Source organism: Rosa rugosa, chromosome 4 (assembly GCF_958449725.1).
Source record: "Rosa rugosa chromosome 4, drRosRugo1.1, whole genome shotgun sequence".
Lineage (NCBI taxonomy): Eukaryota > Viridiplantae > Streptophyta > Magnoliopsida > Rosales > Rosaceae > Rosa > Rosa rugosa.
The window spans coordinates 799,396-827,141 of NC_084823.1; the positions used below are offsets into that span (position 1 = coordinate 799,396).

Below are 27,746 nucleotides of genomic sequence, written 5' to 3' on the forward strand. Positions count from 1 at the left end.
AGGAAAGATATTATGATGAGCTTCAAAACAAATTTATAACAATTCAAAATATAGAAGCTCTTCAAAACAGCAATTGGATAGTTAACAACTTAGAATACCTTGAGTCCTTGCCCAAGTCGTGAGATGCGACTATTTGGCATATTGAGCTTGATGAGTTTTTGTGGATTGAAGTCGGATGGCAAAGATTGTGCTGGGAATCCAGGCCAATCAAGGACCCTCAACTGATTTGGGAGATACTTAACCTCTCCAGAGAAGCGTGCATTAATGTTTCTAAAAAGTTGAAGATTTTTCATCTTTTTAAAGCATTTAGCACTCAAGCATATCTCATCTTCTCTTGGTAGCTCTACAATGATGCCTTTAACTTTATTTGAGCCCTGATATGGAACAAAAATATAGGATTAGCAGAGCAAGTACTATATATATACGACTTTATTTTTCACAATGAGAAGCTCTAAACACACAAAAACACATGGAAGGATAATGTTCCATACTGTATTTTCGGTTAACACATGAAAAACATCCTCATGAAACCATAGTCTGCTACGTCTGCCAGCATCTTCAGGTGACTCTTTATGAACTATTTCTTTTCCCATTTCCTCCAGCAAGTCATGCATCCAAATCATACCAGATCTATCGGTATTTATGAGGGCCTTTTCTTCAAGTACTTCAATAGCATCTATAGGGTTGAGGTAAGAACCCTCTAGAGCCTCTAGTGCTTGCATCACATAATTCTTACATTTACCTTTCAAGAAACATGCAATGTCGAGAAATGCTTCTTTCAACGGATCTTCCAATGCATCATAACTTGTTTGGAGGACTTTTTGGATATTGCTGTTAGGAAATCTTCTGTAACCATCTAATGTAGCATGCCATTGATTTATACTTTTACCACAGAGAAGTGAACCTAAAATGTTTATAGCTAATGGAAGGCCGGCAGCATAGTGTACAGCAGTATAAATTGGGAATTTAACACACTCATCTAGATTTCTGTTTTTCTTGAAGGCATTCAAAATCAAGAGTTCACAGGCTTCATTATTACCTAATGCCTTGGCCTTGTATATTGCATAGATAGGATGATTAATTAGCAAGCGTTTATCTCTTGTTGTTATGATAATTCTGCTGCCAGAACCAAACCAATCCAATCCTCCAGCTAATTTTTCCAACTGGTTCAATTCATTCACATCATCAAGAACTAAGATAACCCTTTTACTACCCAATCTTTCCTTTATCACCTGGATTCCTCTATCAGCATTAGTCATCTCCATTTTCCGCCCCCCTAAAATCTCATAAAGAAGATCATTTTGTAGTTGAACTAGGCCTTGATGGGGTACTGAAGTTGCTCTAACATTTCCCAAGAAACACCAACCTTCAAACTTATGGGCAATTGAGTTGTAAACAGCTTTAGCAATTGTTGTTTTGCCTATCCCGCCAATACCCCATATACCAACCATGCGAACATCACTTCCCCCGACATCTAAAAGCTCAAGCATATCTTGTACACGAGACTCTATTCCAACGGGATGCTTTGCCACATTTAAATAGGTACGTTTTGCCACTCGTTCTGCAATCTCTTCAGCAATCTGACTAATGAACTTAGCTTCATGCCTGCCAATTTAAATGCAAAAAATATTTATTAGACACAACTGTGTTTGGGAGATCAGTATACAGGTGAGGGTCTGGCCAATATAAAAAAAAAAAAAATGCTGAAATATGGAAATATACCCGTCGGAGAAAGTCCACCCTGATATATTAGCTGCATCCCTAAGAGCCGTCCTCCATCTCTCCACCTTGTCCTTGTTGTCCTTGAATCTGCACTCATGTTTAGCAAGTGCCTCAGCGTATTTACCCTGCTGGTACCGTACATCGCAGGGATCCACCTTGTAAAACACCGGCCAAACCAATTGTTGCTTCAACTCCTTACATTTAAGGATTTTAACAAGTTCATCCAAACACCACCTTGAGGATGCGTAGTTTTCAGAGAATATGACGATAGAAATCTTTGACCCTTCAATTGCTTTGAGAAGTGCAGATGATATTTCTTCTCCTTTTCTAAGCTCATCGTCATCTATGAAGGTATTAATTCCCTTCTGAACCAAATAAGTGTGCAAATGGCCTGTGAAGTTGTTTCGTGTATCCACACCTCTAAAACTCAAAAACACATCGTATGGAGATGAACGGGTGAGAGGAGAAGAGGAAGTAGTAATTGAATCCGTATTGATAGCCATAGGCAGAGGCTTCTTGGGATCGGAGCCGTCGTACTGCTTCAGCTCCTCCTTGGTGATCTCGTCGAGCTGGACCGGCGGCGGCAGAGGCTGCATCTCCTCCAAGCTCCTGGGCCGCTGGTGGGTATCAGATGGCCCAAAAAGCCCAGAAAGCACATGGTAAGCGGCCACGAGCAGAGCCAAGAGTGTGAAGAAGGTCGCCGGATATAGGCCCATGTAGGCCACGATCGCCTCCTTCAGTGCTTCCCAGAGTTGCAGAGCCATTTTGAGAGAGAGAGAGAGAGAGCACTTTCTTTGACACGGATTCGAATATTCAAATAGCTATGTCTTTGGTAATGATTTTTTAGTGGTCATTAGTTTGAATCAGACCGAAAGATTATAATACCATTAACTTGACCATCTTGCAGGACTATCGATGGGTGAGTAGCCAATTAGTTTGAAAGTAGGCGGGATTGCCCTTTTCTTTAACATCCATAAGAAGACCATTTGTGAAGACGTGAAGTCATATTCCATTGTAGAAAATCATCACTCTTTGTTCGTTACACGAAACAGATAGGAAGAGTATGGGAAAATCATCCAGATAAACATAACATAAGCTCAGCTCGAGCAACCATGAAAGAATATCACAATGGCGCAATTGAACAATTAGAAGATTAATCAACTTCCATTTAAAACAATATTGTATTCCACAACTGTTCGGGAAACTTATTCAGATACCAGACTAAGCCACAATCTTAAGTTCATTATCTTAAATTATTCCACAACCTTTGATGGAAGCTTCAGTGCAACTTCAGGCTTGAAATGTTTTGTACTGTGAGCTCAATCGATTCTTATAGCCCCAGTGTTGCGGTCTATTAAAATTTTTCTGAGGTAATGCAATGATAAGACTAATTATATATGTATTAGCAAACCTCTTGCAATTTCCTGAAAGCTTCAATGCAAAAGTCATTGACTAATTTTGTCACCAACTGCTTGTATATTAGTCTATCAAAGAAAAGGACAACTGACCAATCGATCAAAGGACGATTTGCTTTAGCTAGTATATTCATCCAATTACCAACTTGTGAACCATTTAGTGCTCGAGGAAAACAAAAAACAACATCGTGATAACAAAGTGGAAATGCTGCTAACCCCCCTTCGGTGCACCCACTTAAAAATTTATATATGAATACAAACAAACCATAATCATTCATGAAACGGGGAGAAAGAGTACGGGAAATTCACCAGATAACATAAAATAAGCTCAGCTTGAGCAACCATGAAAGCAATCATAATGAAGCAATTAAACAACGAGAAGATTAATCAACTTCCATTTAAAACAGTACTGTATTCCACAATAATTTGAGAAACTAATTGAGAACGCAGACTGAGCTCATCATCTTAAGTTCAAGAGCCAAATGGAAAGTAGTGACAGTGATTAACAAACTTTAAATGAGTCCACAAAATCATATAACAAAATCATGTTCTCTGTTTCCACTAATGGTGAGCTTGCTGGTTTCTTCCCTAGTAATCGTGGTTTGAGACAAGGAGACCCACTCTCTTTACCTTTTTGTTATTGCTATGGAGGTTCTTTCTCGGCTCTTACATCACAAAATTGAAGCTCATTCTGCTTTTAGGTACCACTGGAGATGTGAATCAACCAAGCTTTCTCATTTAGCCTTTGCTGACGACCTCTTTTTATTTTGTGGCATGGTGGTGATTTTCAGTCTGCTCGGGTGTTAAAAGAGAGTTTAAATTCTTTCTATGGTTTCTCGGGATTAACTGCTAATGCAAATAAGAGCAATACTTATCTCTCTGGTGTTCACTCTGATGAAGCTTCCCTGATTAGAAACTGTTTTGGCTTTCCAATGGGTACCACTCCTTTCAAGTATCTCGGTATTCCTCTTATCACCACTAAACTTTGCTTAAGTGATTGTTCGCCATTAGTGGAGCGTGTGGTTTCAAGGATCCAAAGTTGGGAGAATAAGCTCCTCTCTTATGCTGGTCGTCTCCAACTTGTAAAGTCTGTTCTTTGTAGTTTGCAAGTGTTTTGGGCTTCTCATCTTTTTTTGCCTAAAACGATTCTTAACTCAATTGAGCAGAAATTAAGATGCTTTTTGTGGTCTGGAAGTAGTGTCGGCCACTATTCTTCTAAAGTGGCATGGGAGGTTGTTTGTACACCTACAAGTGAGGGAGGCTTGGGAATCAAAAGTCTTCACATTTGGAACATGGCTCTTATGGCTAGGCATATTTGGATTCTTCTTACTGATGATACTAGTCTTTGGGCTTCTTGGATCAAAGTTAATTTCTTGAGAGATAATAGCTTCTGGACTGTGTCGACCCCCCAAGTTTGTTCGTGGAATTGGAGGAAGTTGTTGAAGATTAGAGATCATATTCGTCCTCTTATTAAGCATAATATTGGCGATGGCAAGTCTACTTATTTTTGGCATGATCATTGGCACTCTTTAGGCCCCTTGCTTCCCAGATTGGGGCCTGATGCTATTATTAACTCTGGTATTCCTTCCAATGCCTTGGTTAGCTCTTTTGTAATGGGTGTGTCTTGGTGCTGGCCTCTTTTGAACAGTTCTGCCATTCTTGAAGTTGTAAACAATCTAGAAGACCTTTATCCCAATTCTAGCTGCAAGGACTCCATTATGTGGTTACCCCTCTACAACTGGAAAATTCTCTACAGCTTCAGCGTTGGAGCACTTTCGGTATCATTATCCCTCTGTTGACTGGGCTAAGCTTATTTGGTTTAACAATAATATCCCTAGAGCTAGCTTTATCCTTTGGTTGGCTGTTCATGGTAAGCTTGCTACTCTTGATAGAGTCATTGTTTATTCTCCTCAAATCAATCCTCTCTGCCCTCTTTGTGGTTTGTTTCCTGAGAATATCAATCATCTTTTCTTTACCTGCTCTTTCTCTCGATATATTTGGAAGAAAGTTCTTTGTTCTTGTGGTGTTCCTTGGTTGAACCCTCCATGGCCTTTATTTGTTGAATGGGCTTCTTCTCGGTGGGGCGGTAAATCTCTCTCTTCTACCATCAAGAAGCTTGGCCTTTCGGTTTCTGTTTACTTCATCTGGAAAGAGAGAAATAATCGCATCTTTAGGAGTGAAAGATGTGTTCGCTTTGTGGTTTTCAAGCATATTATCACCACGATTAGATGTAGGCTCATTTCAATCAAGTTTAAGTCCACAAGTACTAATAGAACCATTGCTGAAAAGTGGAACTTAGCTACTACTTAGCTTTTGTCCTTGCTTTGCTTCCTTTTTTGGTTTGTTTTGCTTTCTTTTTGGATGGCTTGTTTCCCTTTGTTTTGTAAGTGTTTGCCTCTGGCTTTGGTTGTACTGGGCTTTGCCCTCCCCTCTTTGTTTTAATATACTCGTTTATTTACCAAAAAAGAGAAACAACTCGGAAGATCTATTCTTCGGCCACAACACTGATTTCATCTTTCTCCAGCAAGTTATAAAAAATGTCCTTAATTTCCTCTGCTCATTCCAGTGATGCATTTTCCAAAGGCCTCCAGTAGCCAAACCAAGCACCAGCCCGATGGTTTTCTCCTTAACAATGTTTGGTCCTTTCAATGTGGCATGAGCAATCTTGTGACCAGCCATTTCACTTGAAAAACAGCTCTTTTTCTTTTTCAAGGATGATCTGGATGTGTTGCAAAAAAAATTGAAAACAGCTCATGTCACTGACTACAAAAGAACAGTCGGACATTATACTCGTATGCCAAAACACATAGGTTCTAGCTACATGCACAAAAACACATACGTTCTACATACATAAAAAAGAAAAACATACGTTCATATAGCAGCTGTAGAAGGGTAGATATGTGTTTATCTTAGCCTTATACTTTTATGTATCCATGTAACACCAGTTATTTCAAGATTAATGGAATGGTGAAGAATTTGGACTGACCGACCTAATTAGAGACAAATTTGTCCTCTTCTAACGGCCCTTTTTCTCCAGAGCTATTCTCCAATAACTTGCTGTCATTAGTTCTGATCAAGCAAACTTGATTCAAGTTCATCAACATAGTCCTCTGTTTTGAAAACAGGGGAAAGTTACAACCATCAATAGCAAAGAAACTCATACATTCGACAAACGTACATATAGTCTACAGCTGTTTGGTACGTGTAATCTTAAGTTCCTAACATTTTATCACCAAAACTTATAGCAGCTGCCAAAAATGCAGGTTTAACCGTTTAACTGAAGTTGCTTTGGCGGAGGCCATCGCATTGAGAGATGGCTTATTATGTGTGCACGAAACCAAGGCTACACATCAATTGAAGTGGAAGGAGACTCTAAATTGGTCATAGATGCAGCAAACAGGCGTCATCCACCTTGGAGATTACTAAAATTATTCAAGATATTCATACCATTGCCACTAGCTCTAATTCCATTAGTTTCAATCATATCTTTAGAGAAGCAAACTTTGTGGCTGATGTCATTGCTAATGTAAGTCACAATGTTGTAACAGGATCTACTTGGACCAATAGGGTTCCATCCGAGGCCTCAAGAGCCTTACTGTTTGACTATGTTAACTTTGGATGCCCTAGGGACTTCCAACTTTAATTTATAGTCTTTTTCGTATAAAAAAAAAAAAAAAACTTTTATCACCAAAAATATATATATATCTTAACCGTATAAAAATTCAGAATGGTGGTGAGTTCCTTACTTAGTCAAATGGTCGCTACTGCCTAGTGGCAGGGTGAAACTAAGTGTCGTCGGATCTATCCTCCGGCGGCAACATAGTAGGAAAGCTGTGCTTATGGAAATTATGCTACGTTGTACTCGGGTTACATATCGAGTTATCTTTCCGTTATGTCACCGCTATGTCAAAGCAAATGGAGTAGCCAATAGTGCACTCTTTGCTAATTGGTGCTTGTTAGAATACATGTATTCTGTAGAGTTTTCTGATATTATTTTAGAACGTGCTCTAGATGCTTATTGTAATAAGGGGTTTAGGCTCAATGTCCCCCCCCCCCTTGTATTCGGCAGTTTCATTAATCAAAGCTGGAGGGTAGCCGCACCAAGCCCTCATTTCAAAAAAAAAAAAAAAAAAATTCAGAATGGTGAAGAATTTGATTAACTAACTTAATAATTAGACCAAGACATATGACTTATATAGTACGAATTTTAGTAATGAACATGATAGTCATCCAGATTCGTCTTGAGGGGATTTCTCCTCACCCGTATTCTCTTTAAGAGGATTACTCCTCACCTAGATTTCATTCGAGGGGATTTCTCCTCACCCAGATTCGCCTTGAGAGGATTACTCCTCACCCATATTCACTTTTAGTGAATTACTTCTCACCTAAATTTGCCTTGAGGAGATTTCTCCTCACTTGGATTTGCCTTGAGGGGATTTCGCTTCACCCAAATCCGCTTTGAGGGTTTCACCTCGAGGCATTTTTTCCAAACACGTTGCTCTGCCTCTCTAGCAGACCATTTCCAGACTAGAAACTGTTCTTAAAATTTTACAGCCCTACATAACCTCAATATTCCCTAATATGTGTTTCTCTGTAAATAATTGAGTAACTTTTTTATTTTTTGTTTCTTTCGTCATATTTTATAGATGTTTCTTCATTTTATCGAAATATATCTTAAATATCTTATATATCGAGGATATTTGACGATATTGGTGTTTGGCTCCAGTTTTGTTGCAGCTGGTCAACAGTCTCTTTTCTGCGCGGGCGTGCCAGCACCGTTCGGGTGCGGTCGTTGGGGGTGTCCCTTGACCTGACTTCTATTCAGCGATTGTAGACGAGGAGAGCACCAACCTCGTCGCGGGATTCTTTGTGCCTCGTGGTGAGGACTTTACTGCAGTTTTTTCTTGATCACAATCGATACTCGATGTTGTAGATCGAGCAGAGTGAAAACCACTGGGAAGTAGAGAGAACTTGCTAAAGCGTGACTTTAGCTTGGCTGGGTTGCTAGGGCGTTACCCTTGCTTGGCTGGTTCTGTAACCGTTGTGGTCGTGGCACTACCGTCGGCTCCCGAGGAGACTAGGACCGAAGCACGTTGACAGAGGGTTTGGTGGCACTGAAAGTCGGCTTTTGAGGAGACTAGGACTTAGAGTGTGATCACCGATAAGAGAAAGAGAAGGAGAGGAGTTGCTCTTAGAGAGGTTGCTCTAGAGAGAACTTAGATCATCTTAGAGATGTTTTGATGAATTGTGTTGTTTTTGGTCGTGGTACTACAATCGGCTCCCGAGGAGACTAGGACCGAAGTACGTTGACAGAGGGTTTGGTGGCACTGATAGTCGGCTCCTGAGGAGACTAGGACTTCGAGTGTGATCACCGATAAGAGAAAGAGAAGGAAAGGAGTTGCTCTTAGAGAGGTTGCTCTAGAGAGAACTTAGATCATCTTAGAGATGTTTTGATGAATGGTGTTGTTGTTTTTGCCTCTATATATAGGCTTCCAAGCAACACTATTTGGCATTTAAACAAATCATAATGGAGCACTTAATGGGATCATGATGGAGCACTTATGAGATTATGGAGCACTTATGAGTTTATGGAATGTTAGGTTTAAGCACTTAAACACTAATGGAATGTTAGGTTTAAGCACTTACTGCACCAATTTTGCTCCAGCTATATCTCCACCAAGCATTCAGATTTTGACCATGACTTCTTCATACGAAATGTTCCACTATGAGTGTAGATCATCCTGTTAAAATTTCAGAGCTTTTGGTATAATGGTTGGGCCGGAAACGCTGCTGGACCTCTTACAGGTCCAGCTTTCCAGTTTTGCTCTTGCAGAAGATTGGGCTGATTTTTTGAAGGCTTTCCACTCATATCTAGCTCTGGAACTCTTCATAAGAAATGATCCTTGGGATATCTAGAATTAATCTGGAAAGTTTTAGCTCATTTGGATTTCATTTGATTAGTCTGCCGCCCCTCCTTCCTTGTTTAGCTCGGTTTCTCCTAGCCGAAGTAGGGAAATGTGCTAAAGTTGACTTTTCATTTCCAAGCTTCCATCATTTCCTTTTCTTGCAGCTCGCATAATCTTCCATAGTAGGCTTTATTTAGCCTCTAAATAGTATATTTCGAACTTGTCGACAATATATAGCTTGAGCCACTGACTTTGGCTCAATTTTTCTAAGACACGCCTTGTCAGGCCAAAATGCTCATTTTGGGTCCAAACATTGCCCCCCAGACCTCGAAGTCAAAGGTCTTCGTCTTGACTGAAGAGGTCTTGAATCAGCACTGCACTTATAATGTTGTCGCTCCAAAAGTCACTTTTATTGGCTTGATTGAAATTACTTGACTGATTCCATATAGGCCTCTAAATAGGCCATAAAGCTTGAATGCCAAAATCTGAATTGCCTTTGTCATGAACTGACGCTTACTTTGCCAACTTTATTGCCCCCATGTATCTGATGTCTGGTATGCAGTGAATTTGCGAAACTTGGGCGGGTTGTAGAAGATCAGAACTTTAGCGTGCCCCCATGCGAAGGAGACTGCTTTTGATTGTGAATGAGGATCCTTCTCTTCCTTGGTGGTAACTTCGCCATAGTAACTCTCTGTTGGGAATGCGACTGCTGCAGAAGAAGCCCAACTCGATGAACCTTTAGCTGCTTCTGAAGAAATGGGCCGCAACCTGGCCCGTGTCAGAGAATGGGCCTCAAAAACAGGCCTTCATGAATGGGCTTTGCGAGTGTAGGAACACTAGAATTGCCCCCCATGTCTTATGCGAAGAAACTGGCTAATAAATTAATCCCTCAGTGTTTCGACTCCTCAGTAATTTTTGAATTGCACTAATGTAAATTTTTTTTTATTTTTTTTTTTTATTTTTTTTTATTATTTTTTTTAGGGTTTAGGTTTTAGGGATGTGAATCAAGGTTTAGACATGCGGCCCAAGTATAGTCGCCTAAACACAAATTTTCTTTCAAATCCTTTGGGCAACCTTACTGAAATGGCCAGGTGGGGGAGGGCGAACAAAAGAGGCAGAATCCATTTTGGCATGAGCTACTCCCACATAGTGGTTTAGGCCCATTTGCACGCACTTCTGGATTCAAGAACCTGTCATGAACGTTGTCCCCTTTCTAGACACCATTTCACATAGGCTATACTTACTAGGATGAGAAATGTCATAAGTGTGAAGACAGATCAACAAGTGTTAATAAAAGCCGCCCTTAACCTTAAGGGACCTGAACTAGGCACCAATAAGGAGTTTAGGCCAATATTAACAAAAGAGACTTCACCTATTCCGTTATGATTCACAACCCCTTACCAACCTCAACTTCTTAATAGTGGTGTGTTTCCACCATTTGCCGCCTTTACAAGATCACGGGGGAGGCCATCTATGCTTCACTCCAAGCTCCGATGTATCAAAATTTGTAGGGTAAAAATCCCTCCTGTGAGAGCTTGTAGAAAAAGAACAAGGATACTTCGCGTTAAAAACTTGGAAGAAATTTGGCTCGTAGGAGGAGTAATATTGCCCCCCAAGTATCTTTGTTGGTTGACGAAGCATGATCTTCAATTGTAATTTTGGAGATGACGGTGTCTGATTACATGCATTTATATGCACGTAATTACATTCAAAACACATGAATTAAGTTAATCCTTAAGTCAATTATTATGTAATTAATCCACTTTTATTTATTTTGTAGAGAATAAGCGGAGTTACGGAAATTGTGAGAAAATGAGGCGAAAATTGGAGCTAATTGAAATTATCGACTAACGGACGAAAAGTCAACAATGGTCAACGGGTCGATGCAAGCAAATATGTGAAGAAGAAAAAAAAATCATTGGTTTGAGTTCGGGGAAAAAGCAAAAGAAGAAGAGAAGAAAATGGAAGAAAATGGAGGAAAGAAAAATAGAAAAGAAGAAGAAGAAAATTGGTTTTAGTTAATCAATTATTTGATTAATTAATCAAACCTTTGATTAATCAATCAAAGTCAGCCATCATCCTTCAATCATGCACGTGCTGTGCAGCTAGCTAAGCAAAGAGAGAAAGAAAAATAAAAAAAAATCCTTTTCTTCTAACCAATCACACACTGCCACCTATCCCTTCTCTTATCTCATTTCTCTCCCAGCCACATGCCTTCTGCCATCCTTATTCTATTCTCTCTCTCGGCTTACACAAACCATGACCTAATATAGATATATATATACATTCCTACAGTAGCCGAAGAGGCTATTCTCTCTCACCTTAACACCAGAAACAATCCCATCAGACCCTCTATCTCTCAACCCAATTTTCGCCCGCACCCATTTCAGCCTTCATTCTTCTCTCTAACACCGAACCACCCACCTCCAACCCATTTTCTATATTTTCTTCACTATTCCACCACAAAACTTCATCAATTCCACAAGATTCAAAGAGGAGCCCAAGCATCAAGAGCTTCATAAACATCAAATTTGAGTAAAAGTGGGAGCCATAAATCAAGGCTAGCCATAATTGCTCTATAGCAATTTGTGGCTTGTTCTTGTTACTCTCTACTTTTCTTCACTCTTTTCTCTTTGAATTATGTATATTGATGTTTGTTTAATGATGGGTAGTGAGTAGATTTGTTGTTGGGGGCTAGGGTTGTGTGCCCTAGCCCAAATCTTGTGTAAAAGATGCTTATTTTAATGTAATGATGCAATTTTCATATGATGGATGCTTATATCTATTTTTATTGGGTTAAAATGCATGTCTAGGAGCCTAGTCAACTCTAGGGTGTGTATTTTGTGCATGTCTAGGATGGAGTTAGAGGCTTGACCCCCTCTAATTCCTAAGCTAGAAACCTTCAATTTCGTATTCGAGGGGTTATAAGCATGGTGATTTACACCCGTTGCGTGAATGCGCGGGCGGGTCGCTTAGTAGTCTAATTCTTTGATCTTTAGGCCTCTTGATGTGAATTAGAGACCCTTGAACCGGCTCTAGTTCATGTCAAGTGAGTTCCTACGACCCTTGAACCGGAGTAGGAATACCATGAAAGAGAATTTCGGTCCTTGAGCCTTGAACCGCCTTGGATACGACTACCGCCAAAATAGGAAATTTGCATCTACATTAGATTAGCTTCCGACACATGAGATTTGGGTGAAGGAACCTCCCTAGCACCCGACATTCTCATTATATTGTTCACACTTTTCTAGTTTAATTTCCTTGCATTTTTATTAATTGCTTTGCATTTTATTACTTTTTGTTAAGTTCAAATCAACTCTCAAATATTAAATCCATCGACTCATTTGTGTATAACCATCTTGAGGCTACAAGTTAGTGGCTTTGAATAGGCTTGGTGTGAGCTAAGCCGAGCATTGCCAAGGCTTGGTGCCTTGATTGTTTATAGTTTTTATTTTACTTTTTATTTTTCTTGTGTGCTTTTAGTATCCTACCCCCAATTATCTTGGTTAGGTCCAACACCTAATCCCCGAGGTACGATAAACTAAGGTCCAAATACTTCCCTTACTTGACACGATTCGTACGCTTGCGAAGAGTTTATGCATCAAGTCAATGGCGCCGTTGCCGGGGATTAGGGTCTTCGGATCTTAATCCCTTGGTAATTGGCATTTAGGGTCACTTTTAGCATACTTTTATTTTCATTTTTATTTCTTGTTTCCTTGTTTAGTTGTTTAGTATCTAATTCTATTTTTCACTACTTGTTAAGTCTCCTTTTTTTCTCACCCTCTAATTAATTGTCAAATTTTGTGATTGGTAAACTTGGTGAATATTTTGTGTTTATTTGATTATTGAGGTGCTTATTGTTCTAGTGTTTCCTTATAGGTGTATGAACAACACGTTACTACCTATCAATTTGAGAAGTGGTCGCACTTTTCAAAGACTTCCTAGACAAAGGCCAAGGAATCGTTCACGAACACCTCCAAGGCCAAGAGTACCTCCAAGAGATCCCTCACCGAGTCCGATTAGATCACCGGTTAGAGAGATGGCGGAGAGACCTATTCGGGAGTTCTCTAGACCTTCCATGACCAATACGGCATCATGCTTAGTACTTCCGGAAAGAGATGTGGACTTTGAGATCAAGCCACAACAATTGAGCATCTTGCCTATTTTCCGTGGGATGCCATCCGAGAAGGCCATCAACCATATGCAAGACTTTGAGCACTATGTCAAAGGGTGGACTTCCGGAAGGTGAGTTCAAGATGCGGTTGTTTCCTTTCTCACTTAGAGATGATGCCAAGGGATGGTTTTTGAAGCTACAACCAAGGAGTATACGATCATGGGATGAGTTGACAGACACTTTCTTGGATGCTTACTACCCACCACACAAGACCACTAGCATGAGGCATGAGCTCTTACTCTTTGCTCAACGCGATCATGAGACATTTTGGGAGGCATGGGATAGGTACAAGGATATTTGCAATGCATGTCCCCATCATGGTTTGACTAAGTCAATGATGATTGACGGCTTCTATGGTGGTTTGTTACCACATGAGAGGAGGAGGGTTGATGTTGCCGCGCAAGGTTCACTTCATAGCCATGGTCAAACCGAGGCATGGGATATACTTGAGCACTTGGGTCGACAATCGAGACAATGGGATGATCATGACTCTAGAAGGGAGAGATTGAGGAAAGATCCATATTATGACACCAAGAGCACTCATGAGACACGGGTTGCTCAAGAGAGCTCTAGTGCGGATTATAGAAAGCTTGAGAGGAAGCTTGATCTACTTCTTCAAGCTCAAGAGCATGGTGCACCTACACATCATGTAAAGGCCGCCTCTATGCCTTCATCATTATGTCTACTTTGTGAGTCGCCTACACATGCTACTAGTGAGTGTCATTTTGCCTCTAGCTATCCGGATTTTGTTGATGAGCATGCTAAAGCGGTTGGTAGTTTTCCAAACCGACCAAGGAATGATCCCTATTCAAGTACTTATAATCCGGGGTGGAGAAATCACCCAAACTTCTCATGGAGAGATAGTGGAGGATCTTCTAGTGCACAACAAGGTGGTGTTTATTCTTATGGAGGGCAACAAGGACCAAATTCTTCATTTATTGGTTCTCATGGCCAAAGGTCTTCATTTGGTACTTCTCATGGAGGTTCTTATGGTTCTCATGCACAAAATGCACCTCCCGGATTCCAAAATAGGCAAGTTCTTCAAGGGGTGCCTAATACCACTCAAGAGCCAACAAAGAACCATATGGAAGAGTTACTAATCGCATTGACCAAATCTCAAATGAAGACGGAGCAAAATATTTCGGTTCTTACACAAAGTCAAAGTTCTCTTGCTCAAAGTGTGGGAAAGTTAGAAGTTCAAATGGGTCAATTAGCTAGAGAGCTTGGGGCACGCCCACAAGGTGCATTACCTACACAACCGGATCCAAATCCGAGACATGAGCAAGCTAAGGCTATTACTACACTTCGAAGTGGGAGAATTTATGACAATAAGGTACGCATGCCTACACCTTCCAACTCCCATTTTAATGTGTATGATGATATGTATGCTCCCACTTCTCCCATATCACATTCTTATGATACATATGTTCCCACTCCTATACATGATCCCCATTCTTCACTCTCATATTCTAATGATGATGATCATGTGTTAGTAGAGGATTGCATTAATAGTGATGATGATAATTTGTTGCATTCATATGGAGCCAAGGGGGAAGAAAATGTACCTCTTGGTCATGTTGCTAATGATAATGTGCATATGCATCATACTTTTATTTCAAAGGAGGATGGGAACCGGGGGGAAGAAAATGTACCCCCGGGAATTGGAGTGGGTGATGTGACTTTGTATACAAAAAGAAGAAATAAGGGGGTGGATAAGGAAGCCGGGGAGGAAGAAAATGTACTTCCCGGAGGTGCACAAGGAAGGAAGACCTCTTTATCTCATTCCACATCTTCAGAGTCTCAAGCATCTAATCCTTCATCCGCACCGCCTAAGCATGTGCATTTTGGCCCCACTACTCTTTTATCATCACCTAGGGATCTTCATCAAGGGGGGAGGAATAAGGCGGAAGCTACTTCATCTACTTCTATTGATACACATGGTTCGTCTTCAAGATTGAGTTCTAGGGATGAGGAAGGTTTTGGCCCTACTAAGCAAGGTGAGGCCGTGAAGGCTACGGATCCTAGCTTGGCCAAAAACACCTCTAGGGATCACTATACTAGTCGGACTACATCTTCGGATTTGAGTTCTAATGGTTCACCTCCTATTTCGTCATCTAGTGAGCATCGGGATCTACAACAAGGGGGAAGTAATAAGGAGGAAGACTATTCTCATTTACCTTTGGATTCTAGGGATAGGAATGGACCGGTCCATTCTACACTAGGCGAGGCCTTGAGGGCTAAGAACCCTAGTGGGACGGTTACCACCCTTAGGGGTTCAAGGGGGAGTCTCACTTTTTCTCCACCTCTTGATTTGACTCCATCGGAGCCTAGACTTCCGTATCCTCAAGTTAAGAGGGCTCAAGATCAAAAGAAGCGGAGGGAGATACAAAAGCAAGAGTTCATTGAGCTATTCAAGTCCGTTAACATTAATATCCCATTACTTGATGCCATCAAGCAAGTTCCGGCCTATGCAAAATGCTTGAAGGACATGTGCACTAATAAGAGGAAGTTTGTGGAGAATGAAGATGTGTATTTGAGTGAGCATGTGTCGGCCGTTCTTCAAAGGAGGTTGCCTCCTAAGCTTAGTGACCCCGGTTCTTTTACTATTCCTTGTACCATTGGGTCACGAAGCTTTGATCGAGCATTATTAGATTTGGGGGCTAGTATTAACCTTATGCCCTATGATGTGTACAAGACTTTGTCATTGGAGTCGATCAAGCCTCTAAAGATTAAGCTTAAGATGGCGGATAGGAATATCAAGTACCCTCGTGGAGTGGTGGAGGATGTTCTTGTCAAGGTAGATGAGATTTATGTGCCGACCGATTTTGTTGTACTTGACATGGACCCTCCTTATGAGGATGATGATGATGAGTTACCTATCATTTTTGGTAGAGCATTTATGGCGACTGCCGGGGTCAAGATTGATGTTAAGAAGGGTTTACTCACCATGACAGTATTTGACACTACCATTGGATTTCGGATTTTTGATGCTACGAGGAGCCCATTATATCATCTCGATGAGTGCTTCCAGATTGATGTTATGGATGATATTGTTGGGAAGAACTTTATTGAGCATTCATCGGAAGATTACATGGAGACTTGTATTGCTCAAGGTGGAACCGAATTTGAGAGTAAGGAGCATGTTGAGGCTATTGCACACTTAGAGGCATTGACACCATATTTGCCTAGACGTGTTCCACCAGCCTTACCTTTGCCACCTTCTACTACACCACCTATTCCTTCATATGAGACCCCACCAGATTTGGAGCTGAAGACTTTACCTTCGACTTTGAGATATGCATTTCTAGGGGAGGAGAGCACATTACCGGTTATTATCTCGTCGAAGTTGAGTAAAGTTGAGGAAGATAAGCTTCTGAGGGTGTTACGTGAGCATAAGAGAGCTATTGGTTGGACCATTGCCGATATCAAAGGCATTAGTCCATCTAAGTGTCAGCATCACATTTACTTGGAGGAGGGGTGTAAGCCTACACGGGAGGCTCAGAGGAGGTTGAATCCGCCTATGATGGAGGTAGTGAAGAAGGAGATTATTAAGCTTCTAGATGTTGGAGTTATTTTCCCGATTTCTGATTCGCCATGGGTTTCACCAGTTCAGGTTGTCCCCAAAAAGGGAGGAATTACAGTAGTGAAGAATGAGAAAGGTGAGGATGTGCCACAACGAGTTCAGAATGGATGGAGGGTTTGTATTGATTATAGAAAGCTTAATGGAGCAACAAGGAAGGATCATTTTCCACTACCTTTCATTGATCACATGTTGGAGAGATTAGCAGGTCATAGCCATTATTGTTTCCTTGATGGATATTCGGGGTATAATCAGATTGCTATTGCTAAGGAAGACCAAGAGAAGACTACTTTCACATGCCCGTTTGGTACTTTTGCATATAGGAGGATGCCTTTTGGACTTTGCAATGCACCTGCTACTTTTCAGAGGTGTATGATGGCGTTGTTCCATGACATGACTGAGCGCTTTATGGAGATTTTTATGGATGATTTCTCGATTCATGGAGATACTTTTGATGATTGTCTTCGACACTTGACCCTTGTTCTAAAACGGTGTGAGGAGACCAATTTGGTTCTCAATTGGGAAAAGTGCCACTTTATGGTGGATGAGGGTATTGTGTTAGGGCATGTAGTATCATCACGTGGCATTGAGGTGGATAAGGCAAAGATTGAGTTGATTTCTAGTTTACCACCACCGAAGAATGTTAAAGGAGTTAGGAGTTTTCTTGGGCATGCTGGCTTTTATAGACGCTTTATTCCAGATTTCTCTAAGATCACCAAGCCATTGTGTGACTTGCTAGGCAAGGATGTGCCATTTGAGTTCACTTCGGAGTGTTTACAGGCTTTTGAGCTACTTAAGGAGAAGTTGACTCACGCACCGATCATGATTGCACCTGATTGGACTAGACCATTTGAATTGATGTGCGATGCTTCAGATTTTGCTATGGGGGCTGTTTTGGGTCAAAGGATTGAGCGAGCACTCCATGTGATATATTATGCTTCCCGGACTTTGAATGATGCTCAAGTTCATTACACTACGACTGAGAAGGAGCTTCTTGCTATTATTTTTGCATTGGAGAAGTTTCGGAGTTATCTTCTTGGGAGTAAGGTGATTGTTCACACGGATCATGCGGCATTGAGATATTTGTTGAGCAAGAAGGATGCCAAACCCCGTTTGATTCGTTGGGTGTTATTGCTCCAGGAGTTTGATATAGAGATTAAGGATAAGCCGGGTAGAGAAAACCTTGTTGCAGATCATTTATCTAGACTTGAGCATGGCGGAGACTCTTCTGACATACCATTGATTGAGCATTTTCCCGATGAGTACTTATTCCGTGTTGACACTGAGATGCCTTGGTTTGTAGACTTTGTGAACTATCGGGCTAGCAATTGTACTTTCATTCCAGATAACTATGATGCACAGGCCAGAAAGAAGTTTCTTAGAGATGCTCGATCATATATTTGGGATGACCCCTACCTGTGGAAAGTGGGTAAAGACCAGGTGATTAGACGATGTATTCCTCAATGGGAGGCCCCAGAGATCATTTCATTGTGTCACTCATCTTTGTGTGGAGGTCATTTTGGTGGAAGGAGGACAGCTTTTAAGATCCTTCAGTCCGGTTTCTTTTGGCCTACTTTATTTCGAGATTGTCATTCTTTTGTGCTTCAATGTGATAGATGCCAGAGGACCAGGAATATATCCTCCAAGGACCAAATGCCTCTCACTAACATTATGGAGGTTGAGATTTTTGATTGTTGGGGCATAGACTTTATGGGACCGTTTCCAAAATCTCATGGGAATGAGTATATCATAGTCGCGGTTGATTATGTTTCGAAGTGGGTTGAAGCTAAGGCCACAAGGAAGAATGATTCTAAGGTAGTCACCAAGTTCTTGAAAGAGCACATTTTCTCTCGATTCGGGACTCCTAGGATTATTATTAGTGATGGTGGTACACATTTTATCAACCGGACTTTTGATGCTTTGTTGAGGAAATATGGGGTCAAGCATAAGGTTGCCACACCTTACCACCCTCAAACTTCCGGTCAAGTAGAGGTGTCAAATAGGGAGATTAAGAGGATTTTAGAAAAGACGGTCAACTCTTCTAGAAAGGATTGGGCCATTAAACTTGATGATGCTTTATGGGCCTACCGGACCGCATATAAGACCCCTATTGGCATGTCTCCTTTCCGCTTGTGCTATGGAAAGAATTGTCACCTTCCGGTCGAGCTTGAGCACAAAGCTATGTGGGCTATTAAATTTTTGAATTTTGACTTGGAAGCAAGTGGTGAGAAGCGGAAGCTTGATCTTTGTGAGTTGGAGGAGATCCGGGAAGAGGCATATGAAAGTGCCAAATTGTTTAAGGAGAAGACCAAGGTGATACATGATCGGAAATTGGTGAAGAAGACATTTCTTCCCAAGCAAAAGGTTCTCCTATACAATTCTAGGCTCAAGTTATTTTCCGGAAAGTTGAGATCTAGGTGGAACGGACCTTTTGAGGTAGTTGAAGTTTTCCCTCATGGTGCTATCACAATCAAGAATCTTCATGGTGGGGAACCCTTCAAGGTAAATGGGCATCGATTGAAACCCTACTTGGACACCACGTTTGATACTCAAGAGGAGGAGATCACCCTCCAAGATGTCCCTTGACTCACTCTTGACGTATGGACCGGCAATGAAGTCCTTAAACAAAGCGCTCGCTAGGGAGGCAACCCTAGCATTACTTGTGATGTTTTTTATTGTTCATTTTGCATCAATAAGGCTATTTAGCCATCTTTTTGGGAGGTTGGGAGGTGCTTGGAGTGTGGAAAATAAGGAGATATTTTGAGCTACAATTCTTGTGTGGAGGTTATGGAGGATGATTTTGGGTTGTGAGTTGATGGGATGAAGACCACGAGCTTGATGGAGGACCCTTGTCCTTATTTCTTGATGGGCTACTTGTGACACATTGCTCTTTGGACACTATGTATTTCTCAATGGAGTCGATCTTTCATGAGCACCTAGAGCTATTATGGAGCATATGTTAAGGAAGTCAAGGCCTTGTGCCTTGAGGTTGGTGTCTCATATTAGTCGTCTCCAAGGGTCGTGAGCAATGGAGGGTCGACAAAGGGGGTTTTTCGTAACTTTACTCATCATTTAGATTTTTATTTTCATAGTTAATTTTTGTGCTTTCGCCCGGACTTCACTCTCATGCCTAACTCCGACACGGATTTAGCTTTCGAGCTCACTTTACAACATTGAGGACAATGTTGGTTTTAAGTGTGGGGGTGAGGGCTCGGACGCCTATGAAAAAAAAAAAAAAAAAAAAAAAAATTTAGATTAACTTTTTGTAATTAGAATTTAGTGGTTAATGCCTTTTCCAACCCCAATGACGAGCCATGGACTTAACTTGTTATGATTGTGGATAAATTAAGCATGATCTAGGACTATGAATTTGTTTTGTAATTGAGTGCATATGTGATCTATGCTTGACTATATGTGTGCACATAGCCTATGGTTAGGTTCGTTCATCATAGTTAGAAAAGCATATAGATTATTCGATTAACTTGCATGCCTTATTTGTGAGCTTTTGAGCCTAATATAGTGTATGCATTGTTCATTCACTTTTTCTTCATGTGTGTACAATTTCATGACATTGCGTATCTAGAACTTGCTTGAGACCTCTCGAGGCTACTTTTAGCTTGCGATGTGATAGAAAGGATGGAGGCATTAGGACTATATACCACCATGGCCAAAGAAGCATGTGCCCAAAGATATTTACCACTAGATTGCCACTTTGAGCCTATATATATTGTTAGCCTTTTTGTTCATTCGCACCACAAATCCCTACCTAGCCTAAACACTTTTATCCTACCCTTCCATGGTAGTTGGTGAAGCGATTCGAGAGAATGACTTTATGTTTGAGTGCTTCAAAAGAAAGAAAAAGTCAAAAGTGCGAGGTTACAAAAAAATAAGTGTGGGTGTGAGTGATTTTTGTATAGAAAAGATAGTTTCAAAAAAAAAAAAAAAAAAAAAAAAAAAGGTTCAAAAGAAAAAAAAATAGAAAAAGAAAAAAGTGATCGAAAAGAAAAAGGGTGAAAAAAAAAAAGAAAAAAAAAGTCAAATAGAAGAAAATCCAAAAATAGAAAGAAAGTAAAGTATTGTATATAGTTTAGTGTGGGTTGTACATTGGGTTTAGAGTAAGTGAGTTAGCGTTCGAAAACAAAAGTCATATATCTCTACAAGAGAGAGTTGCTTCACCGGCTTACATGGACTTTGTATTTCCTTATCCTTCATTTCTATTAGCCACTTGCCCTTAGCCCCATTACAACCAAATAAAAGACCTCTTAATCTTGAATGTTGTGAGCTACCCAGCGGAGATGAGATCGAAGAGCAAGCATATGGCGGCGCATGTTGTGAAATTGCTTTTGAGTGAAATACATGTAACCCCTAAACACTTGAGCGGCAATATTTAGTGAACTTTTGTGAGTTTAGTGGGTTATATCGGGTCTTCTATATGCCTATTTGATTGTGGTGGATTGATTTGACACGTGGTCAACACATGCATATACTTGAGCATTTCTCACATGTGCATCTTAATTGCCTTACAAATTCATAATTCCTATGTTATGCTTTGTCGACCTCATGATTATCTACATAATTAGTTCTCCGAGGGTTATGGTTGGAAAGGCTAATACCGCATTTTACTTATGTTTGAGTTGGTAAATTTTCGGATTATATTTCATTTAGTTTGCTTGAGGACAAGCAAAGTTCAAGTGTGGGGGTGTGATTACATGCATTTATATGCACGTAATTACATTCAAAACACATGAATTAAGTTAATCCTTAAGTCAATTATTATGTAATTAATCCACTTTTATTTATTTTGTAGAGAATAAGCGGAGTTACGGAAATTGTGAGAAAATGAGGCGAAAATTGGAGCTAATTGAAATTATCGACTAACGGACGAAAAGTCAACAATGGTCAACGGGTCGATGCAAGCAAATATGTGAAGAAGAAAAAAAAATCATTGGTTTGAGTTCGGGGAAAAAGCAAAAGAAGAAGAGAAGAAAATGGAAGAAAATGGAGGAAAGAAAAATAGAAAAGAAGAAGAAGAAAATTGGTTTTAGTTAATCAATTATTTGATTAATTAATCAAACCTTTGATTAGGGCAAGTTCACCCGTTGGGTCACCAGGTCACCCACTATTCACTACTTTTTAGTGTTAATTTTGTGCCCTGGGTCACGAGCACAGTGTATTTCGTGCCCTGGGTCACCCGGTACAGTGTTCTGGGTCACCATGGTGACCTGCACAGTGTATTTCGTGCCCTGGGTCACGAGCACAGTGTATTTCGTGACCCAGAGAATGAAAATATACACTAAAAAGCAGTGAATAGTAGGTGACCCGGTGACCCAACGGGTGAACTTGCTCTTAATCAATCAAAGTCAGCCATCATCCTTCAATCATGCACGTGCTGTGCAGCTAGCTAAGCAAAGAGAGAAAGAAAAATAAAAAAAAATCCTTTTCTTCTAACCAATCACACACTGCCACCTATCCCTTCTCTTATCTCATTTCTCTCCCAGCCACATGCCTTCTGCCATCCTTATTCTATTCTCTCTCTCGGCTTACACAAACCATGACCTAATATAGATATATATATACATTCCTACAGTAGCCGAAGAGGCTATTCTCTCTCACCTTAACACCAGAAACAATCCCATCAGACCCTCTATCTCTCAACCCAATTTTCGCCCGCACCCATTTCAGCCTTCATTCTTCTCTCTAACACCGAACCACCCACCTCCAACCCATTTTCTATATTTTCTTCACTATTCCACCACAAAACTTCATCAATTCCACAAGATTCAAAGAGGAGCCCAAGCATCAAGAGCTTCATAAACATCAAATTTGGGTAAAAGTGGGAGCCATAAATCAAGGCTAGCCATAATTGCTCTATAGCAATTTGTGGCTTGTTCTTGTTACTCTCTACTTTTCTTCACTCTTTTCTCTTTGAATTATGTATATTGATGTTTGTTTAATGATGGGTAGTGAGTAGATTTGTTGTTGGGGGCTAGGGTTGTGTGCCCTAGCCCAAATCTTGTGTAAAAGATGCTTATTTTAATGTAATGATGCAATTTTCATATGATGGATGCTTATATCTATTTTTATTGGGTTAAAATGCATGTCTAGGAGCCTAGTCAACTCTAGGGTGTGTATTTTGTGCATGTCTAGGATGGAGTTAGAGGCTTGACCCCCTCTAATTCCTAAGCTAGAAACCTTCAATTTCGTATTCGAGGGGTTATAAGCATGGTGATTTACACCCGTTGCGTGAATGCGCGGGCGGGTCGCTTAGTAGTCTAATTTTTTGATCTTTAGGCCTCTTGATGTGAATTAGAGACCCTTGAACCGGCTCTAGTTCATGTCAAGTGAGTTCCTACGACCCTTGAACCGGAGTAGGAATACCATGAAAGAGAATTTCGGTCCTTGAGCCTTGAACCGCCTTGGATACGACTACCGCCAAAATAGGAAATTTGCATCTACATTAGATTAGCTTCCGACACATGAGATTTGGGTGAAGGAACCTCCCTAGCACCCGACATTCTCATTATATTGTTCACACTTTTCTAGTTTAATTTCCTTGCATTTTTATTAATTGCTTTGCATTTTATTACTTTTTGTTAAGTTCAAATCAACTCTCAAATATTAAATTCATCGACTCATTTGTGTATAACCATCTTGAGGCTACAAGTTAGTGGCTTTGAATAGGCTTGGTGTGAGCTAAGCCGAGCATTGCCAAGGCTTGGTGCCTTGATTGTTTATAGTTTTTATTTTACTTTTTATTTTTCTTGTGTGCTTTTAGTATCCTACCCCCAATTATCTTGGTTAGGTCCAACACCTAATCCCCGAGGTACGATAAACTAAGGTCCAAATACTTCCCTTACTTGACACGATTCGTACGCTTGCGAAGAGTTTATGCATCAAGTCAGTGTCCCAAGATCGGCTTTGTCGCCAACTTCTCTTGATCAAAGGGATGATCATGGGTCATATCTTGGCCCCCATGCATCTGATTAGTAGCCACGTATTTGGCTTGATCAGTGGAGAAATCAGATATTTGTTCAGAGACAACTGTATTGTCAGAAGAACAATCTTGTGGAACATCTTCTCCATGCACAGCCTCTGTGTAAGGTTGTGACTCACCAGTGAGGGCTTTAGATTGATCGCCACCTATAGGCAATTCAATCTCAGAAACAACTTCCCTGCGTGCAGGTTCCTGCTTTTCCAATTCGCCTTGATGCGTGGCGACCTGGGTCGAAAGGTTAGACCCGTCATTGCGAATAACTGCCAAGTCAGACTGCACCTGTTTGGTCGAGTTTGGTTTGGTCGAGTTTGCGACGTCAGCAGAAAGGCGCTTACTCTGGGCGGCATGATTATTCATCATCAACACGAGCTCTTTAAAGTTCTTGTCGATCGTCGCGTGGTACTGATCCACCCAGACGTCGATAGCTTGAAACGAAGCTGACAGCTCGTCCATCCTCCGCCGCTCCGCTACCCGGTTTGCTGCATCTTCCTTTCTTATCTCTTCAAACTGGTCTGTAAGATTCTTTTCGAAGGCAGCAAGTCGCTCTTCCATGGCCGCGTTCTCTTGGAAGAGAGCAGTCGCGGAGTCAGTGGTTCGCACCTCGTTGTCAACCTTTTCAGCAGTATCGGACGCTCCTCCAACCTCATTAGGCTGGATGGTGGGAACTCGCGCGTCCTCGTTAGCGGGCGGCTGATTTCCTCCTTGTTCAGATGACATCTCGGATGATGGTAATTTCCTCTGGCATCCCAATGATGGCGAACACAAAGAGACACTAGTGTAGTCCCACTGGGCGTGCCAAAATGTTTGTTTTGAAGCCCGGTGGTTGAATGTGCTTCAAGAGAAAAACTTCTGATGTAGTCCCACTGGGCGTGCCAAAATGTTTGGCTCCAGTTTTGTTGCAGCTGGTCAACAGTCTCTTTTCTGCGCGGGCGTGCCAGCACCGTTCGGGTGCGGTCGTCGGGGGTGTCCCTTGACCTGACTTCTATCAAGCGATTGTAGACGAGGAGAGCACCAACCTCGTCGTGGGATTCTTTATGCCTCGTGGTGAGGACTTTGCTGAAGTTTCTTGAAAATCACAATCGATACTCGATGTTGTAGATCGAGCAGAGCGAGAACCACTGGGAAGTAGAGAGAACTTGCTAAAGCGTGACTTTAGCTTGGCTGGGTTGCTAGGGCGTTACCCTTGCTTGGCTGGTTCTGTAACCGTTGTGGTCGCGGCACTACCGTCGGCTCCTGAGGAGACTAGGACCGAAGCACGTTGACAGAGGGTTTGGTGGCACTGAAAGTCGGCTTCTGAGAAGACTAGGACTAGGAGTGTGATCATCGGTAAGAGAAAGAGAAGGAGAAGAGTTGTTTTTGTGGTCGCGGCACTACCGTCGGCTCCCGAGGAGACTAGGACCGAAGCACGTTGACAGAGGGTTTGGTGGCACTGAAAGTCGGCTTCTGAGAAGACTAGGACTAGGAGTGTGATCACCGGTAAGAGAAAGAGAAGGAGAGGAGTTGCTCTTAGAGAGGTTGCTCTAGAGAGAACTTAGATCATCTTAGAGATGTTTGTTGAATTGTGTTTTTCTTTCTGTTGTTGTTTTTGCCTCTATTTATAGGCTTCCAAGCAACACTATTTGGCATTTAAACAAATCATAATGGAGCATTTAATGGGATCATGATGGAGCACTTATGAGATTATGGAGCACTTAAGAGTTTATGGAATGTTAGGTTTAAGCACTTAAACACTAATGGAATGTTAGGTTTAAGCACTTACTGCACCAATTTTGCTCCAGCTATATCTCCACCAAGCATTCAGATTTTGACCATGACTTCTTCATACGAAATGTTCCACTATGAGTGTAGATCATCCTGTTAAAATTTCAGAGCTTTTGCTATAATGGTTGGGCCGGAAACGCTGGTGGACCTCTTACAGGTCCAGCTTTCCAGTTTTGCTCTTGCAGAAGATTGGGCTGATTGTTTGAAGGCTTTCCACTCATATCTAGCTCTGGAACTCTTCATAAGAAACGATCCTTAGGATGTCTAGAATTAATCTGGAAAGTTTTAGCTCATTTGGATTTCATTTGGTTAGTCTGCCGCCCCTCCTTCCTTGTTTAGCTCGGTTTCTCCTAGCCGAAGTAGGGAAATGTGCTAAAGTTGACTTTTCATTTCCATGCTTCCATCATTTCCTTTTCTTGCAGCTCGCATAATCTTCCATAGTAGGCTTTATTTAGCCTCTAAATAGTATATTTCGAACTTGTCGACAATATATAGCTTGAGCCACTGATTTTGGCTCAATTTCTCCAAGACACGCATTGTCAGGCCAAAATGCTCATTTTGGGTCCAAACATTGCCCCCCAGACCTCGAAGTCAAAGGTCTCCATCTTGACTGAAGAGGTATTGAATCAGCACTGCTCTTATAATGTTGTTGCTCTAAAGCCATTTTTATTGGCTTGACTGAAATTAATGCTGATACCATACTAGGCATATTAAATGCCTCTTGTATATGTGCCCAGGCCAAAACCAATGGCCTCTAAATAAATCAGAAAGTTCAAGCCACTGTTTAGGCAAGAACACAATTTTTGCATCCTCCGCGACGCACAAATTTGAAACTCTTTTTGTATTTTATTTATTTATTTATTTATTTATTTATTATTATTTTTTTTTTAGGGTTTAGGTTTTAGGGATGTGAATCAAGGTTTAGACATGCGGCCCAAGTATAGTCGCCTAAACACAAATTTTCTTTCAAATCCTTTGGGCAACCTTACTAAAATGGCCAGGTGGGGGAGGGCGAACAAGAGAGGCAGAATCCATTTTGGCATGAGCTACTCCCACATAGTGGTTTAGGCCCATTTGCATGCACTTCTGGATTCAAGAACCTGTCATGAACGTTGTCCCTTTTCTAGACACCATTTCACATAGGCTATACTTACTAAGATGAGAAATGTCATAAGTGTGAAGACAGTTCAACAAGTGTTAATAAAAGCCGCCCTTAACCTTGAGGGACCTGAATTAGGCACCAATAAGGAGTTTAGGCCAATATTAACAAAAGAGACTTCACCTATTCCGTTATGATTCACAACCCCTTATCAACCTCAACTTCTCAATAGTGGTGTGTTTCCACCATTTGCCGCCTCTACAAGATCACGGGGGAGGCCATCTATGTTTCACTCCAAGCTCCGATGTATCAAAATTTGTAGGGTAAAAATCCCTCCTGTGAGAGCTTGTAGGAAAAGAACAAAGATACTTTGCGTTGAAGAATTTGGAGCAATTTGGCTCGTAGGAGGAGTAATATTGCCCCCCAAGTATCCTTGTTGGTTGGCGAATGATGATCTTCAATTGCAACTTTGGCGATGAAGATGTCCCAAGATCGGCTTTGTCGCCAACGACCATGTCATAGACCATGGTCTTTGTAGAATTCGCCACAAATTGGCTATTATAGATGACCACTTGTTGGTCTGAATTCTCCACATCAAGAGCTTCAAAGAACTTGAACGCCTTCATATGATTTTTGGAACCAATAATTAAATTATCATCATACTCATCATATATTGACTCTGCATCGAGATTGAATTTGGGGTCACCAAATCCTTCCTCACAAGTCTCAAAGCCACTTGCTGGCCTTGAAGCATATATGAAGATCTTCAAGTTGAATTGATTCATAAAGCCACAGATTGGCTTCTCTAGACCACAACTTAATTGATAATTAAGTTGGCCATGATTGTGACCACTTTCACCATCAGTCCCACTGGGCGTGCCAAAATGTTTGGCTCCAGTTTTGTTGCAGCTGGTCAACAGTCTCTTTTCTGCGTGGGCGTGCCAGCACCGTTCGGGTGCGGTCGTTGGAGGTGTCCCTTGACCTGACTTCTTTCAAGCGATTGTTGACGAGGAGAGCACCAACCTCGTCGTGGGATTCTTTATGCCTCGTGGTGAGGACTTTGCTGAAGTTTCTTGAAAATCACAATCGATACTC

At 41.2% G+C, this 27,746-nt stretch overlaps 1 protein-coding gene, 1 non-coding gene and 1 pseudogene across 2 annotated transcripts; all 3 read right to left on the minus strand.

Annotated features, from left to right (window-relative positions):
- Positions 1 to 89: 89 nt before the first annotated feature.
- LOC133742632 (disease resistance protein RPV1-like) lies at positions 90 to 2,524 on the minus strand. Its single transcript, XM_062170320.1, has 3 exons — positions 1,723 to 2,524; positions 492 to 1,605; positions 90 to 374 (listed from the first exon to the last, which is right to left on the minus strand). The coding sequence occupies exons 1-3, from the start codon at positions 2,484 to 2,486 to the stop codon at positions 90 to 92; spliced, it is 2,163 nt and encodes a 720-aa protein (XP_062026304.1). The 5' UTR covers positions 2,487 to 2,524.
- Positions 2,525 to 5,622: 3,098 nt separating this feature from the next.
- On the minus strand, positions 5,623 to 5,977 carry LOC133746464 (probable cytochrome c oxidase subunit 5C-1; annotated as a pseudogene).
- A 7,457-nt stretch (positions 5,978 to 13,434) lies between these two features.
- On the minus strand, positions 13,435 to 13,541 carry LOC133707638 (small nucleolar RNA R71). Its single transcript, XR_009845247.1, has one exon. It is a non-coding gene; the product is annotated as a small nucleolar RNA R71 (small nucleolar RNA).
- Positions 13,542 to 27,746: the final 14,205 nt, after the last annotated feature.

Coding starts and splice junctions, on each gene's coding strand:
- LOC133742632 (XM_062170320.1), bottom strand. CDS start 2,486: ATGGCTCTGCAACTCTGGGAAGCACTGAAGGAGGCGATCGTGGCCTAC. Junction 1,606..1,722: donor GGGTGGACTTTCTCCGACGG/GTATATTTCCAT, acceptor TTAAATTGGCAG/GCATGAAGCTAAGTTCATTA. Junction 375..491: donor ATGTGTTAACCGAAAATACA/GTATGGAACATT, acceptor GTTCCATATCAG/GGCTCAAATAAAGTTAAAGG.